Source organism: Salvelinus namaycush, chromosome 6 (assembly GCF_016432855.1).
Source record: "Salvelinus namaycush isolate Seneca chromosome 6, SaNama_1.0, whole genome shotgun sequence".
Taxonomy (NCBI): Eukaryota; Metazoa; Chordata; class Actinopteri; order Salmoniformes; family Salmonidae; genus Salvelinus; species Salvelinus namaycush.
The window spans coordinates 15976858-15992678 of record NC_052312.1 but is presented as its reverse complement, the minus strand read 5'-3'; the positions used below and the strand labels follow the sequence as shown (position 1 = coordinate 15992678).

At 42.6% G+C, this 15821-nt stretch overlaps 1 protein-coding gene across 1 annotated transcript in view; it reads left to right on the top strand.

The window, feature by feature from the left end:
• Positions 1–15821, top strand: part of LOC120048976 (phospholipid-transporting ATPase ABCA1-like) — a 301645-nt gene that overhangs the window by 221162 nt on the left and 64662 nt on the right. The window contains exons 38-39 of the mRNA XM_038995238.1: positions 2858–2973; positions 3576–3720. Coding sequence (XP_038851166.1) covers positions 2858–2973; positions 3576–3720 — 261 coding nt within the window. The remainder of the gene's footprint in view (positions 1–2857; positions 2974–3575; positions 3721–15821) is intronic.

Here is a 15821-nt window from a genome sequence, read left to right as displayed (position 1 = left end):
GGTCACAAGTGAGGCGTGTGTCAAATAATTCACCAATCTTTTTTTATACTTTTGATCGCAATGGCTTTTAAAAAGCCCAGGCCTGAGTAACTGTTATTGACTAGCGCTGAATTATTGACACTGGCAAACAGTGATGCAAAGTGGTACAACGTTGATACTTTCCCTCAGGCTTAATAGCGGTAAACAGTCTATCAGGTAACTTAGAGAAGGTGGGAGGCAATATCTCAGCACTACTAGCCGTGCGAACAAATTATCTGCTGATGAATGCTGACAAAGTGGAAGAGAAAGGTTTTGGCTAGGAGCGGTTAGCATTGCCATTTCCATTGACCATTTTCCCAACAATTGTAATATTTTATGGCGCTGAAAAATCTTTAAAGGGATGGTATTGCAGAGTTTTGCTGTTAAGGTTTTATAATCGTGCACATGGATTTCAATGTGTTATCAGACTGTGTAAAGTGCCACCTAAGTAGTGTTGAAGCCTTAGGGCACAGAGTGGGAAATGTGGAGTAGAAGTTTAAAAATTACATAGGTTTCTGTTATTTTTGTCTTCACACAGATTCATCATGCCAATTGCAGTATTTAGCAATTCTTCATCCAATATCATGATTGTAAGCCTTCAGATAGAATATTTATATTATTTTATACTACGCTTTGGTAAATTGTGAAATGGTTTTCTTTCGATTTTTCCAGTCAGGCCAGCCACCGACTCATGTCCTCCTATGAAAGGGAATAGATTGCTTTCTTGTTAATTAGCAAATGAAAGAGGGGAAGCTTGGAAAGCTAATTAAGACCTAATCTATAGATTTCAAAATCGTGTGGAATTCCCATTTTCTTGAGTTCAACATCTTCATCATAATCTTCTTTCTTTCAGAGAGAGGGACCGTAGCCTGATATGTCTGGGCATCATTATAATTATGTAGTAATGACATCATACGCTTAGATGTTACCTTCCCAGAACTCCCCGCAAAGTTATAAAATGCTTCATACGGGGTTATGTGTGCTTTTTTTACAGTAACTACATAGTCTAATAAGTGGTAATGTTCTTTATTACAGTGTAACTACATAGTCTAATAAGTGGTTCTGTTCTTTATTACAGTGTAACTACATAGTCTAATAAGTGGTTATGTTCTTTATTACAGTGTAACTACATAGTCTAATAAGTGGTTATGTTCTTTATTACAGTGTAATTATACGGTCTAACAAGTAGTTATGTTCTTTATTACAGTGTAACTACATAGTCTAACAAGTAGTTATGTTCTTTATTACAGTGTAATTATATGGTCTAATAAGTGGTTATGTTCTTTATTACAGTGTAATTATATGGTCTAACAAGTAGTTATGTTCTTTATTACAGTGTAATTATATGGTCTAACAAGTAGTTATGTTCTTTATTACAGTGTAATTATACGGTCTAACAAGTAGTTATGTTCTTTATTACAGTGTAATTATACGGTCTAACAAGTAGTTATGTTCTTTATTACAGTGTAATTATATGGTCTAACAAGTAGTTATGTTCTTTATTACAGTGTAATTATATGGTCTAACAAGTGGTTATGTTCTTTATTACAGTGTAATTATATGGTCTAACAAGTGGTTATGTTCTTTATTACAGTGTAATTATATGGTCTAACAAGTAGTTATGTTCTTTATTACAGTGTAATTATATGGTCTAACAAGTAGTTATGTTCTTTATTACAGTGTAATTATATGGTCTAACAAGTAGTTATGTTCTTTATTACAGTGTAACTACATAGTCTAATAAGTGGTTCTGTTCTTTATTACAGTGTAATTATACGGTCTAACAAGTAGTTATGTTCTTTATTACAGTGTAACTACATAGTCTAACAAGTAGTTATGTTCTTTATTACAGTGTAATTATACGGTCTAACAAGTAGTTATGTTCTTTATTACAGTGTAACTATATAGTCTAACAAGTAGTTATGTTCTTTATTACAGTGTAATTATACGGTCTAACAAGTAGTTATGTTCTTTATTACAGTGTAACTACATAGTCTAACAAGTAGTTATGTTCTTTATTACAGTGTAATTATATGGTCTAATAAGTGGTTATGTTCTTTATTACAGTGTAATTATATGGTCTAACAAGTAGTTATGTTCTTTATTACAGTGTAATTATACGGTCTAACAAGTAGTTATGTTCTTTATTACAGTGTAATTATATGGTCTAACAAGTAGTTATGTTCTTTATTACAGTGTAACTATATAGTCTAACAAGTAGGTATGTTCTTTATTACAGTGTAATTATATGGTCTAACAAGTAGTTATGTTCTTTATTACAGTGTAATTATATGGTCTAACAAGTAGTTATGTTCTTTATTACAGTGTAATTATACGGTCTAACAAGTAGTTATGTTCTTTATTACAGTGTAATTATACGGTCTAACAAGTAGTTATGTTCTTTATTACAGTGTAATTATACGGTCTAACAAGTAGTTATGTTCTTTATTACAGTGTAACTACATAGTCTAACAAGTAGTTATGGTCTTTATTACAGTGTAATTATATGGTCTAACAAGTAGTTATGGTCTTTATTACAGTGTAATTATATGGTCTAATAAGTGGTTATGTTCTTTATTACAGTGTAATTATACGGTCTAACAAGTAGTTGTTCTTTATTACAGTGTAACTACATAGTCTAACAAGTAGTTATGTTATTTATTACAGTGTAATTATATGGTCTAATAAGTGGAAATGTTCTTTATTACAGTGTAATTATATGGTCTAATAAGTGGAAATGTTCTTTATTACAGTGTAATTATATGGTCTAACAAGTAGTTATGTTCTTTATTACAGTGTAATTATATGGTCTAACAAGTAGTTATGTTCTGTATTACAGTGTAACTACATAGTCCCGTGTCTAATAGTCATCGTCATCTTCCTGTGCTTCCAACAAAAAGCCTACGTGTCCCCTCCTAACCTACCAGCTTTGATTTGGCTACTTGTAATGTATGGGTAAGTAGCACCAGAATGATATCCATATTTTTATGTGCTGACTTACCCAGTTCAAATAAGTTTTAAGAAAAAATGAAAATTGTGATTGGACTATGGATGTAATGTTTATATGAAGCAATGTAGATTCATGTTCAAATCCACCCTCTGAATGGCACACACACAATCCATGTCTCAATTGTCTCAAGATTTAGAAATCATTCTTTAACCTGTCTCCTCCCCTTCCTCTACACTGATTGAAGAGGATTTAACAAGTGACATCAATAAGGGATCATAGCTTTCACCTGGATTCACCTGGACAGTCTATGTCATAAAAAGTGCAGGTGTTCTTAATGTTTTGTAATGTGTAGTCAGCAAACATCTCATGCAACCTACAAATAATATTTGAGTCCTGTTCAATTCCAATTCACCCATTTTCCACATAGTATGCCACAGTCAATGCATTTTATGGTGAAATGAAGCCTCTTCCCGGAATTTGTTCTGAACCCTTCATGTCTGTATACCCCTCTTCATATATCTCCCCCTTATCTCCTTTCCTATTGTACTGTTTAAATAGTAAAATATGAAAAATTAGGCTTCTGTTCATGTACCGTCTGTATTTTCAGGTGGTCTATCACACCCATGATGTACCCAGCCTCGTTTATCTTCAGTGTCCCCAGCACGGCCTACGTGGTGCTGACCTGCGTCAACCTCTTCATCGGCATCAATGGCAGCTTGGCCACCTTCGTTATGGAGCTGTTCGATGATGATGTAGGTGGTGCGGGTTGCCGCTTTCCTAAATCGTCAAATGTACAGTGTCCATATTAGGAGCTTCAGTGTAACAAGGTGTAGGTGTCCGTGTCCTTTTGACTGAGGCTGTCCTAATTTTATTTTATTTAACTAGGCAAGTCAGTCAATAACAAATCCTTATTTACAATGACGGCCTACACCGGCCAAACCCGGACGACGCTGGGCCAAATGTGCGCCGCCCTATTGGACTCCCAATCACGACTGGTTGTGATACAGCCTGGATTCGAACCAGGGTCTCTGTAGTGACGCCTCTAGCACTGAGATACAATTCCTTAGACCGCAGCGCCACCCGGGAGCCTAATATGCACACCGTACATACTGGGGGAAAAATACACATGTTGTATCAAAGAAATGATTGCTCAATCGACTAATATATCAGGAAGATTACATTTTTTGACTAGCTAACTGATCCCTGTCCTCGATATACCGCAGTGTATTCTTGGATAGGCCTTCAACGTGTGCAAGGAAGGAGCTTTTCCTCCAGAAATGACTTAACTTTTTACCCACTCAATGAGTTTCAAAGGCGGTATTTTTAAATTCTCTTTTATGTTTAATTGTGAAGATAGGATTATGTCTTCGGAGAATGTGCTTCATGCATCTTTCAATGAGCGTTCATTTATACCAAAAGCTTCCCTTTCTCCCGGGAGAATCAAAATCCAAAGACGGAGAAAAAATAAAGAAAGAAAGCAAGCAAGAGAAAAAGACAGAACTTGAGAGAGTGTTAAAAAGATAGATGGAAACAATGAGGGAAGTAGAGAGAGAGAGATGCCACTTCTCAGTCTGTGGAAGTCAAAGTTTTTGTCATGTTTACTTGTGTTTAGACTGAATTACAAGCATTTCTTCTAAGGATGCAATTTACTTAGTTTAGCTGTTCTTTATAAGCTGGAACTCAAATTTACCAAAATGTGTTAACCCACACAATCATACAAGTATAGTTTCTAAGTTGTCCTCACCTTTTTATATAATGAATGAACCACATTATATATAAAAGTAAAAAATATGAAACAACTTGTAATAATGTGGGCTGCTACATAATGGGTAAAAGTGAGTAAAGAACAGTTAACAGTCTTGACTGACATTGGTGTTCAATGTCTTTTTTTTGTTAACATCATACTTTGCTGCCTTTATATGCTAAATTAAGATGCAATTTGTGACTGAACCTGGCAATTGATTTAATTATAATACCTTCCACTTTAATTCACAATTGTAGATTTTCATGCGAGTGTCTTTTTCATGTTCAGGTAAATGAAATGTTCAAATTATTTTCCTTTGCCACAGTCTGTGTGTGTGTCTGTGAGAGTTTGTGTGTGCAGGCATGTGGGCAATGCGTGAGTGAGTGTGAGAGAGAGTGCATGCGTGCTTGTCCGTGTGTGTGTGTGTGTGTGTGTGTGTGTGTGTGTGTGTGTATGAGAGAGTGTACATGTGTGCTTGTGCGTGTGTGTGTGACTCACTCTGACAAATTGCAATATCAGGTTCCCCCATCTGAGCTTCTGCTTCAAAAGTCAGCTAAATCTAATCTCCAGTCCAAACTGAGCAAATTTTAGCATCACTATCCATGTTTCCATACACAGTTTTTATGCGGGTAAAGTCATACCGTATACAAAAAAAAATCAAGACAGCTGTGATGGAAACAGGAAGTTTTTGTAGATTTTATAAATGCCAACAGATAATGGTGGGATCTTTTTGTGTCGGTAAAATTAATTATGTGAGAAATGGTGGTAGAAATGCCTTTATGCGCAAATATTGACATAATAACCATCATATCGAAGTAATATATCTTGACGATATGGTGTGTGCTCCTCCCACTACGACAAGGGAAAGGAAAGCATGCAGTTTATTAGGCTACAGATAACCTGATGAACTTCACAAGGTGGTGAAAGTGGACAGTGATCTTGATGCTCCTTTACAATAAATATTGAGGGTCTGATTCTGATGACATGATCAAAAAGTTTACTTATTTATTTTTATCGATGCTTTACTCTCGATTGACCCCCCAAAATATTCTCGCTCTTATCCATAATAATCTCATCAGTGGAGGCTGCTCAGGGGAGGATGGCTCATAATAATGGCTGGAACGGAGCGAATAGATTGGCATCAACCACACGGAAACCAAAAATATAAACACAACATGTTTTTTATTTATTTTATTTATTTCACCTTTATTTAACTTCTCTGGGATATGTGGGACGCTTGCCAAAAGCCAGGGAAAATGCAGAGCGCCAAATTCAAATAAAATTATATAAAAATCAAACTTTCATTAACTTCTTCTGGCTGCAAGCCCGAGGCCGGCCACAATATGACAACAGCCACTTCAAGTGCAGGGCGCGAAATTCAAAATATATTTTTTAGAAATATTTAACTTTCACACACTAACAAGTCCAAAACAGCAAATGAAAGGTACACATCTTGTGAATCCAGCCAACATGTCCGATTTTTAAAATGTTTTACAGCAAAAACAGCACGTATATTTATGTTAGCTCACCACCAAATACAAAAAAGGACAGACATTTTTCACAGCACAGGTAGCATGCACAAAGCCAACCTAACTAACCAAGAACCAACCAAACTAACCAACAAACAACTTCATCAGATGACAGTCTTATAACATGTTATTCAATAAATCTATGTTTTGTTCGAAAAATGTGCATATTTCAGGTATAAATCATAGTTTACATTGCAGCTACAATCAGAAATTGCACTGAAAGCAGCCAGAATAATTACAGACACCAACGTCAAATACCTAAATACTCATCATAAAACATTTCTGAAAAATACATAGTGTACAGCAAATGAAAGACAAGCATCTTGTGAATCCAGCAAATATTTCCGATTTCTTAAGTGTTTTACAGTGAAAACACAATATAGCGTTATATTAGCTTACCACAATAGCCAGAAACACAAGCCATTTCCCAGCAGTAAAAGTTAGCGATCGTAACAAACCAGCAAAAGATATATAATTTGACTAACCTTGATAAGGTTCATCAGATGACAGTCCTATAACATCAGGTTATACATACACTTATGTTTTGTTCGAAAATGTGCATATTTAGAGCTGAAATCAGTGGTTATACATTGTGCTAACGTAGCAATTTTTTCCCACAACGTCCGGATATTTTTCTGACACTTTTTCTGACACACATATTCTGACCAAATAGCTATTCATAAACATAACTAAAAAATACATGTTGTATAGGAAATGATAGATACACTAGTTCTTAATGCAATCGCCGTGTTAGAATTCTAAAAATAACTTAATTACGACATACAGCTTAGTTATAGCGAGAGAGTACCCAAAAGCTGGGCGCAAACGACTAGCACAACATGTTCGACAGATATATGAAATAGCATCATAAAATGGGTCCTACTTTTGCTGATCTTTCATCAGAATGTTGTACAAGGGGTCCTTTGTCCAGAACAATCGTTGTTTGGATTTAGAACGGCCTTTTTCCCTCTCGATTTAGCAAGCACACTTGCCAAGTGGCGCGAATCTCTCCATCGTAAACAAACCCAGAGAACGGAACACGGCAAAACTCCCGAAAAAATTTCAATAATCTGATTAAACTATATTGAAAAAACATACTTTACGATGATATTGTCACATGTATCAAATAAAATCAAAGCCGGAGATATTAGTCGTCCGTAACGACAGCTTATCAGAAGGCAAATCCAGGTCCCTCCTCGCACTCTCCAGAAAACAGGAAACTGGTGACACGTCATGCCAAGAGCTATAATTCGAGTCCAGATCAAGTTACACACTCCATTTCTTCTCTCACTCCTTGTCGACATCTAGTGGAAGACGTATGAAGTGCATGTAAACTTTTAAATATCAAGGACTTTAATAGGCAGCCCCTAGAAGAGAGCATCGATTTCAGATCTTCCACTTCCTGTCAGGAAGTTTGCTGCAAAAGGAGTTCTGTTTTACTCACAGATATAATTCAAACGGTTTTAGAAACTAGAGAGTGTTTTCTATCCAATAGTAATAATAATATGCATATTGTACGAGCAAGAATTGAGTACGAGGCCGTTTGAAATGGGCACCTTTTATCCGGCTACTCAATACTGCCCCTGCAGCCAAAACAGGTTAAATCACACATGTAAGATACCAAATTAAAGCTACACTCGTTGTGAATCCAGCCAACATGTCAGATTTCAAAAAGGCTTTTCGGCAAAAGCATTAGATGCTATTATCTGATGATAGCACAACAGTAAACAAAGAGAGTGTAGCATATTTCAACCCTGCAGGCGCAACACAAAACACAGAAATAAAATATAAATCATGCCTTACCTTTGACGAGCTTCTTTTGTTGGCACTCCAATATGTCCCATAAACATCACAAATGGTCCTTTTGTTCGATTAATTCCGTCCATATATATCCAAAATGTCCATTTATTTGGCGCGTTTGATCCAGAAAAAAACAGCTTCCAATTTGCGCAACGTCACTACAAAAAATCTAAAAAATTACCTGTAAACTTTTACTACTATTACAACTACTTTTGTAATACAACTTTAGGTATTTTTAAACGTTAATAATCGATCAAATTGAAGACGGGTCTATCTGTTTTCAATACAGGAGGACAACAAACTAACGCTACTTTTCTAGTCTTGCGCAACTCTCAAACAGTACACATAACGTTACTCTGATTCAAGATGGCCGTACTTCTTCATTGCACAAAGGAATAACCTCAACCAATTTCCAAAGACTGGTGACATCCAGTGGAAGCGGTAGGACCTGCAAACAAGTTAGAAATCTAGTATCCCAATGATAACTCATTGAACAGACAGTGACCTAAAAAAAAAGAATCTGAATGGTTAGTCCTCGGGGTTTTGCCTGCTACATAAGTTCTGTTATACTCACAGACATGATTCAAACAGTTTTAGAAACGTCAGAGTGTTTTCTATCCAAATCTACTAATAATATGCATATCTTATATTCTGGGGATGAGTAGAAGGAAGTTGAAATTGGCCATGCTATTTATCCAAAAGTGAAAATGCTGCCCCCTATCCCGAAGAGGTTCAGGTAGGCTAGTTGAGAAGAAGTTCTCATTTACAACTGCGACCTGGCCAAGATAAAGCAATGCAGTTCGACACATACAACAACACAGAGTTGCACATGGAATAAACAGACATACAGTCAATAATACAGTAGAAAAAGTCTATATACAGTGTGTGCAAATGAGGTAAGATAAGGGTGGTAAGGCAATAAATAGGCCATGGTGGCGAAGTAATTACAATATACCAATTAAACACTGGAGTGATAGATGTACAGAAGATGAATGTGCAAGTACAGTTGTGGCCAAAGTTTTGAGAATGACACAAATATTCCTTTTCACAAAGTCTGCTGCCTGAGTTTGTATGATGGCAATTTGCATATACTCCAGAATGTTATGAAGAGTGATCCGGTGAATTGCAATTCATTGCAAAGTCCCTCTTTGCCATGCAAATTAACTGAATCCCACAAAAAAACATGTCCACTGCATTTCAGCACTGCCACAAAAGGACCAGCTGACATCATGTCAGTGATTCTCTCGTTAACACAGGTGTGAGTGTTGATGAGGGCAAGGCTGGAGATCACTCTGTCATGCTGATTGAGTTCGAATAGCAGACTGGAAGCTTCAAAAGGAGGGTGGTGCTTGGAATCATTGTTCTTCCTCTGTCAATTATGGTTACCTGCAAGGAAACACGTGCCGTCATCATTGCTTTGCACAAAAAGGGCTTCATAGACAAGGATATTGCAGCCAGTAAGATTGCACCTAAATCAACCATTTATCGGATCATCAAGAACTTCAAGGAGAGCGGTTCAATTGTTGTGAAGAAGGCTTCAGGGCGCCCAAGAAAGTCCAGCAAGCGCCAGGACCGTCTCCTAAATTTGATTCAGCTGCGGGATCGGGGCACCACCAGTACAGAGCTTGCTCAGGAATGGCAGCAGGCAGGTGTGAGTGCATCTGCACACACAGTGAGGCAAAGACTTTTGGAGGATGGCCTGGTGTCAAGAAGGGCAGCAAAGAAGCCACTTCTCTCCAGGAAGAACATCAGGGACAGTGTCACGTTCCTGACCTGTTTTCTGTTGTTTGGTATGTGTTTATTGGTCAGGGCGTGAGTTTTGGGTGGGCAGTCTATGTTTTCTGTTTCTATGTTGGTTTTGGGTTGCCTGGTATGGCTCTCAATTAGAGGCAGGTGTTTGACGTTTCCTCTGATTGAGAGTCATATTAAGGTAGGTTGTTCTCACTGTTTGTTTGTGTGTGATTGTCTTCCGTGTCAGTAGATGTTACCACACGGGACTGTTTCGGTTTGTCTGTTCCTGTTCGTGTGTTCTTCGTTTCATGTAAGTTCGTAAGTTTAGGTCTGTTTAGTTCGTTTTGTTATTTTGTATTTCTATAGTGTTATTTCGTGTTTCGTCGTTTTGTTTAATAAATCATTATGAATTCACACCCCGCTGCACTTTGGTCGAATCACTACTCCTCCTCTTCGTATGAAGAGGAGGAGGAACACCGTTACAGAATCACCCACCAAACCCAGATCAAGCAGCGGGTTAACGGACAGCAACGACAGCAGCAGTGGGTCAAGGAGGATTGGACATGGGAAGAGATTCTGGACGGAGAAGGACCCTGGGCAGAGCCAGAGGAGTGTCGCCGTCCCAAGGCGGAGCTGGAGGCATCTAAAGCGGAGAGGCGACGATATGAGGAGGCAGCACGGAAGAAAGGCTGGAAGCCCGCAAGTACAACCCAAAAATTTCTTGGGGGGGGGGGGGGGGGGCTAAAGGGTAGTGTGGCGAAGTCAGGTAGGAGACCTGCGCCAACTTCCCGGGCTTACCGTGGAGAGCGAGAGTACGGGCAGACACCGTGTTACGCAGTAGAGCGCATGGTGTCTCCTGTACGTGTTCATAGCCCGGTGCGGGTTATTCCACCTCCCCGCACTAGCCGGGCTAGAGTGAGCATTGAGCCAAGTGCCATGAAGCCGGCTCAACATATCTGGCCTCCAGTACGTCTCCTCGGGCCGGTGTATATGGCACCAGCCTTACGCATGGTGTCCCCGGTTCGCCAACACAGCCCAGTGCGGGTTATTCCACCTCCCCGCACTGGACGGGCTACGGGGAGCATGCAACCAGGTAAGGTTGGGCAGGCTCAGTGCTCAAGGGAGCCAGTACGCCTGCACGGTCCGGTATATCCGGCGCCACCTTCCCGCCCCAGCTCAGTACCACCAGTGCCTGCACCACGCACCAAGCCTCATGTGCGTCCTCAGAGCCCTGTACGCACTGTTCCTCCTCCACGCACTCTCCCTGTGGTGCGTGTCTCAAGCTCAGTGCCTCCAGTTTCGGCACCACGCATCAAGCCTCCTGTGCGTCTCCAGAGCCCTGTACGCACTGTTCCTTCTCCCCGCACTCGCCCTGAGGTGCGTGCCCTCAGCCCGGTACCTCCAGTTCCGGTACCACGCACCAGTCCTACAGTGCGCTTCGAGAGTCCAGTGTGCCCTGTTCCTGCTCCCCGCACTAGCCTTGAGGTGCGTGTCTCCAGTCCGGTACCACCAGTTCCGGCACCACGCACCAGGCCTACTGTGCACCTCAGCAGGTCAGAGTCGGCTGTCTGCCCAACGCCGCCTGCACTGCTCGTCTGCCCAGCACCGTCTGAGCCATCTGTCTGCCCAGCACCGTCTGAGCCATCTGTCTGCCCAGCGCCGTCTGAGCCATCTGTCTGCCCAGCGCCGTCTGAGCCATCCGTCTGCCCAGCGCCGTCTGAGCCATCCGTCTGCCCAGCGCCTTCTGAGCCATCCGTCTGCCCAGCGCCTTCTGAGCCATCCGTCTGCCCAGCGCCTTCTGAGCCATCCGTCTGCCCAGCGCCTTCTGAGCCATCCGTCTGCCCAGCGCCTTCTGAGCCATCCGTCTGCCCAGCGCCTTCTGAGCCATCCGTCTGCCCAGCGCCTTCTGAGCCATCCGTCTGCCCAGCGCCTTCTGAGCCATCCGTCTGCCCAGCGCCTTCTGAGCCATCCGTCTGCCCAGCGCCTTCTGAGCCATCCGTCTGCCCAGCGCCTTCTGAGCCATCCGTCTGCCACGAGCCATTAGAGCCGCCCGTCTGTCAGGAGCCGCTAGAGCCGCCCGTCTGTCAGGAGCCGCCAGAGCCGCCAGCCAGTCAGGAGCCGCCAGAGCCGCCAGCCAGTCAGGAGCCGCCAGAGCCGCCAGCCAGTCAGGAGCCGCCAGAGCCGCCAGCCAGTCAGGAGCCGCCAGAGCCGCCAGCCAGTCAGGAGCCGCCAGAGCCGCCAGCCAGTCAGGAGCCGCCAGAGCCGCCAGCCAGTCAGGAGCCGCCAGAGCCGCCAGCCAGTCAGGAGCCGCCAGAGCCGCCAGCCAGTCAGGAGCCGCCAGAGCCGCCAGCCAGTCAGGAGCCGCCAGAGCCGCCAGCCAGTCAGGAGCCGCCAGAGCCGCCAGCCAGTCAGGAGCCGCCAGAGCCGCCAGCCAGTCAGGAGCCGCCAGAGCCGCCAGCCAGTCAGGAGCCGCCAGAGCCGCCAGCCAGTCAGGAGCCGCCAGAGCCGCCAGCCAGTCAGGAGCCGCCAGAGCCGCCAGCCAGTCAGGAGCCGCCAGAGCCGCCAGCCAGTCAGGAGCCGCCAGAGCCGCCAGCCAGTCAGGAGCCGCCAGAGCCGCCAGCCAGTCAGGAGCCGCCAGAGCCGCCAGCCAGTCAGGAGCCGCCAGAGCCGCCAGCCAGTCAGGAGCCGCCAGAGCCGCCAGCCAGTCAGGAGCCGCCAGAGCCGCCAGCCTGTCAGGAGCCGCCAGAACCGCCAGACAGTCATGAGCTGCCCTACAGTCATGAGCTGCCCTCCAGTCATGAGCTGCCCTCCAGTCATGAGCTGCCCTCCAGTCATGAGCTGCCCTCCAGTCATGAGCTGCCCTCCAGTCATGAGCTGCCCTCCAGTCATGAGCTGCCCTCCAGTCATGAGCTGCCCTCCAGTCATGAGCTGCCCTCCAGTCATGAGCTGCCCTCCAGTCATGAGCTGCCACTCAGTCATGAGCTGCCCTCCAGTCATGAGCTGCCACCCAGTCCGGAGCTGCCACCCAGTCCGGAGCTGCCACCCAGTCCGGAGCTGCCACCCAGTCCGGAGCTGCCATTAGTACAGAGTTGTCCCTCTGTCCTAAGCTACCTCTCTGTCCAGAGCTACCTCTCTGTCCGGAGCTACCTCTCTGTCCTGAGCTACCTCTCTGTCCTGAGCTACCTCTCTGTCCTGAGCTGTCTCCTCTATGTAGGAGGGGCCTTAGTGAAGGTTCCTGGACCATGGTCGGGGGCGAGGGTCGCCACTCAAAGGACGCTAAGGAGGGGGACAAAGACAGTGGTGGAGTGGTGTCCTCGTCCACCGCCGGAGCCGCCACCGCGGACAGATGCCCACCCAGACCCTCCCCTTGAGTTGTAGGGGTGCGCCCGGAGTTCGCACCTTGAGGGGGGGGTTCTGTCACGTTCCTGACCTGTTTTCTGTTGTTTGGTATGTGTTTATTGGTCAGGGCGTGAGTTTTGGGTGGGCAGTCTATGTTTTCTGTTTCTATGTTGGTTTTGGGTTGCCTGGTATGGCTCTCAATTAGAGGCAGGTGTTTGACGTTTCCTCTGATTGAGAGTCATATTAACCTGTCTAGGATGAGTGTGCCGCTAGCGGCACTCCCCCCCCCCCCCCCACTGAAAAACCAGTGCCGCGAAATTCAAAAAAAATATTTTTTTAAAATATTTAACTTTCACACATTAAAGTCCAATACAGCTAATGAAAGACACAGATCTTGTGAATCCAGTCAACATGTCCGATTTTTAAAATGTTTTACAGGGAAGACACAATATGTAAAGATGTACATCTATTACCTAAAAACACATTAGCATAATCCACCATCTTTTATTTGTCCACCAACACCAGTAGCCATCACCAATTCGGCTAAACTAAGATATTTATAGCCCCTAACCAACAAAAAAACTCATTAGATGACAGTCTGATAACATATTTATGGTATGGGATAGGTTTTGTTAGAAAAAAGTGCATATTTCAGGTAGATGGCATAGGTTACAATTGCACCCACCGTCACAAATGGAATAGAAAAACTACTTAGAGCAACGTGTTTACCTACTTACTAATCATCAAACATTTCGTAAAAATACACAGCATACACGAATCGAAAGACACAGATCCTGTGAATACAGACAATATTTCAGATTTTCTAAGTGTCTTACAGCGAAAACACAATAAATCGTTATATTAGCATAGCACATACCACATAGCAGCCCAGCATTGATTCTAGCCAAAGTGAGCGATAAAAGTCAACATCGCCAAAAGATATTAATTTTTTCACTAACCTTCTCAGAATTCTTCCGATGACACTCCTGTAACATCACATTACAACATGCATATACAGTTTGATCGCAAATGTTTATATTTAGCCACCAAAATCATGGTTATACAATGTGAAATTTAGCTCAGCTGGTCAGAAAATTTCCTTGCGCCACTTAGACAGTGATCTACTCTTATACATAAATACTCATAAACGTGACTAAAAAATATAGGGTGGACAGGGATTGATAGACAATTTAATTCTTAATACAATTGCGTTATTACATTTTTTAATTTATCCTTACTTTTCAATACAGTTTGCGCCAAGCGAAGCTACGTCAAAAAACATGGCGTCCTAAGCCACTAAAATGTTTCGACAGAAACACGATTTATCATAATAAAAATGTCCTACTTTGAGCTGTTCTTCCATCAGTATCTTGGGCAAAGGATCCTTTCTTGGGAGAAATCGTCTTTTGGTGGAAAGCTGTCCTCTTGCCATGTGGAAATGCCAACGGCGTTCGGGATGAACTGAAAAGCGTGCCCAACTATTCACATCGTTGCAAAAATAAATGTCCCAAAATCGCACTAAACGGATATAAATTGCTATAAAACGCTTTAAATTAACTACCTTATGATGTTTTTAACTCCCATAACGAGTAGAAACATGACCCGAGTAATATTACCCCCTTCACTAATGCTTGGAAAAGGTGCGGGCCGGTGTCCTCTAGGCGCATGACGCAGCTCCAAAAGAATGACTAGCTTCAGGGTTTTTTCATTTGTAGGGCCTGTGAACGCGCAATCGACCCCATTGGAATCGTCATCACGTAAAGGCATCCAGGGGCAGACGTAAGAAGTGTCCGTATAGTCATAGCAAAATCAGTGCCTTTTTAACTGACTTCAGAACAGTGGCCAACATTTCTGAAATCTGAATCCATGTCAGGGAAATTGCTGTAGAATGGGCTCTGTTCCACTTAGAGACAAAATTTCAACTCCTATAGAAACTATAGACTGTTTTCTATCCAATAATAATAATAATATGCATATTGTACGATCAAGGATTTTGTGGGAAGCCGTTTAAAAAAAGTACCCAATTAGCATAAATAGCCTAAACAGCGCCCTCATCCCCAACAGGTTAAGGTAGGTTGTTCTCACTTTGTTTGTGGGTGATTGTCTTCCGTGTCAGTAGATGTTACCACACGGGACTGTTTCGGTTTGTCTGTTCCTGTTCGTGTGTTCTTCGTTTCATGTAAGTTCGTAAGTTTAGGTCTGTTTAGTTCGTTTTGTTATTTTGTATTTCTATAGTGTTATTTCGTGTTTCGTCGTTTTGTTTAATAAATCATTATGAATTCACACCCCGCTGCACTTTGGTCGAATCACTACTCCTCCTCTTCGTATGAAGAGGAGGAGGAACACCGTTACAGACAGACTGATATTCTGCAAAAGGTACAGGGATTGGACTGCTGAGGACTGGGGTAAAGTCATTTTCTCTGATGAATCCCCTTTCTGATTGTTTGGGGCATCCGGAAAAAAGCTTGTTCGGAGAAGACAAGGTGAGCGCTACCATCAGTCCTGTGTCATGCCAACAGTAAAGCATCCTGAGACCATTCATGTGTGGTGTCGCTTCTCAGCCAAGGAAGTGGGCTCACTCACAATTTTGCCTAAAAACACAGCCATGAATAAAGAATGGTACCAACACATCCTCCGAGTTCAACTTCTCCCAACCATCCAGCAACAATTTGGTGACGAATAATGCCTTTTCCAGCAAGATGGAGCACCT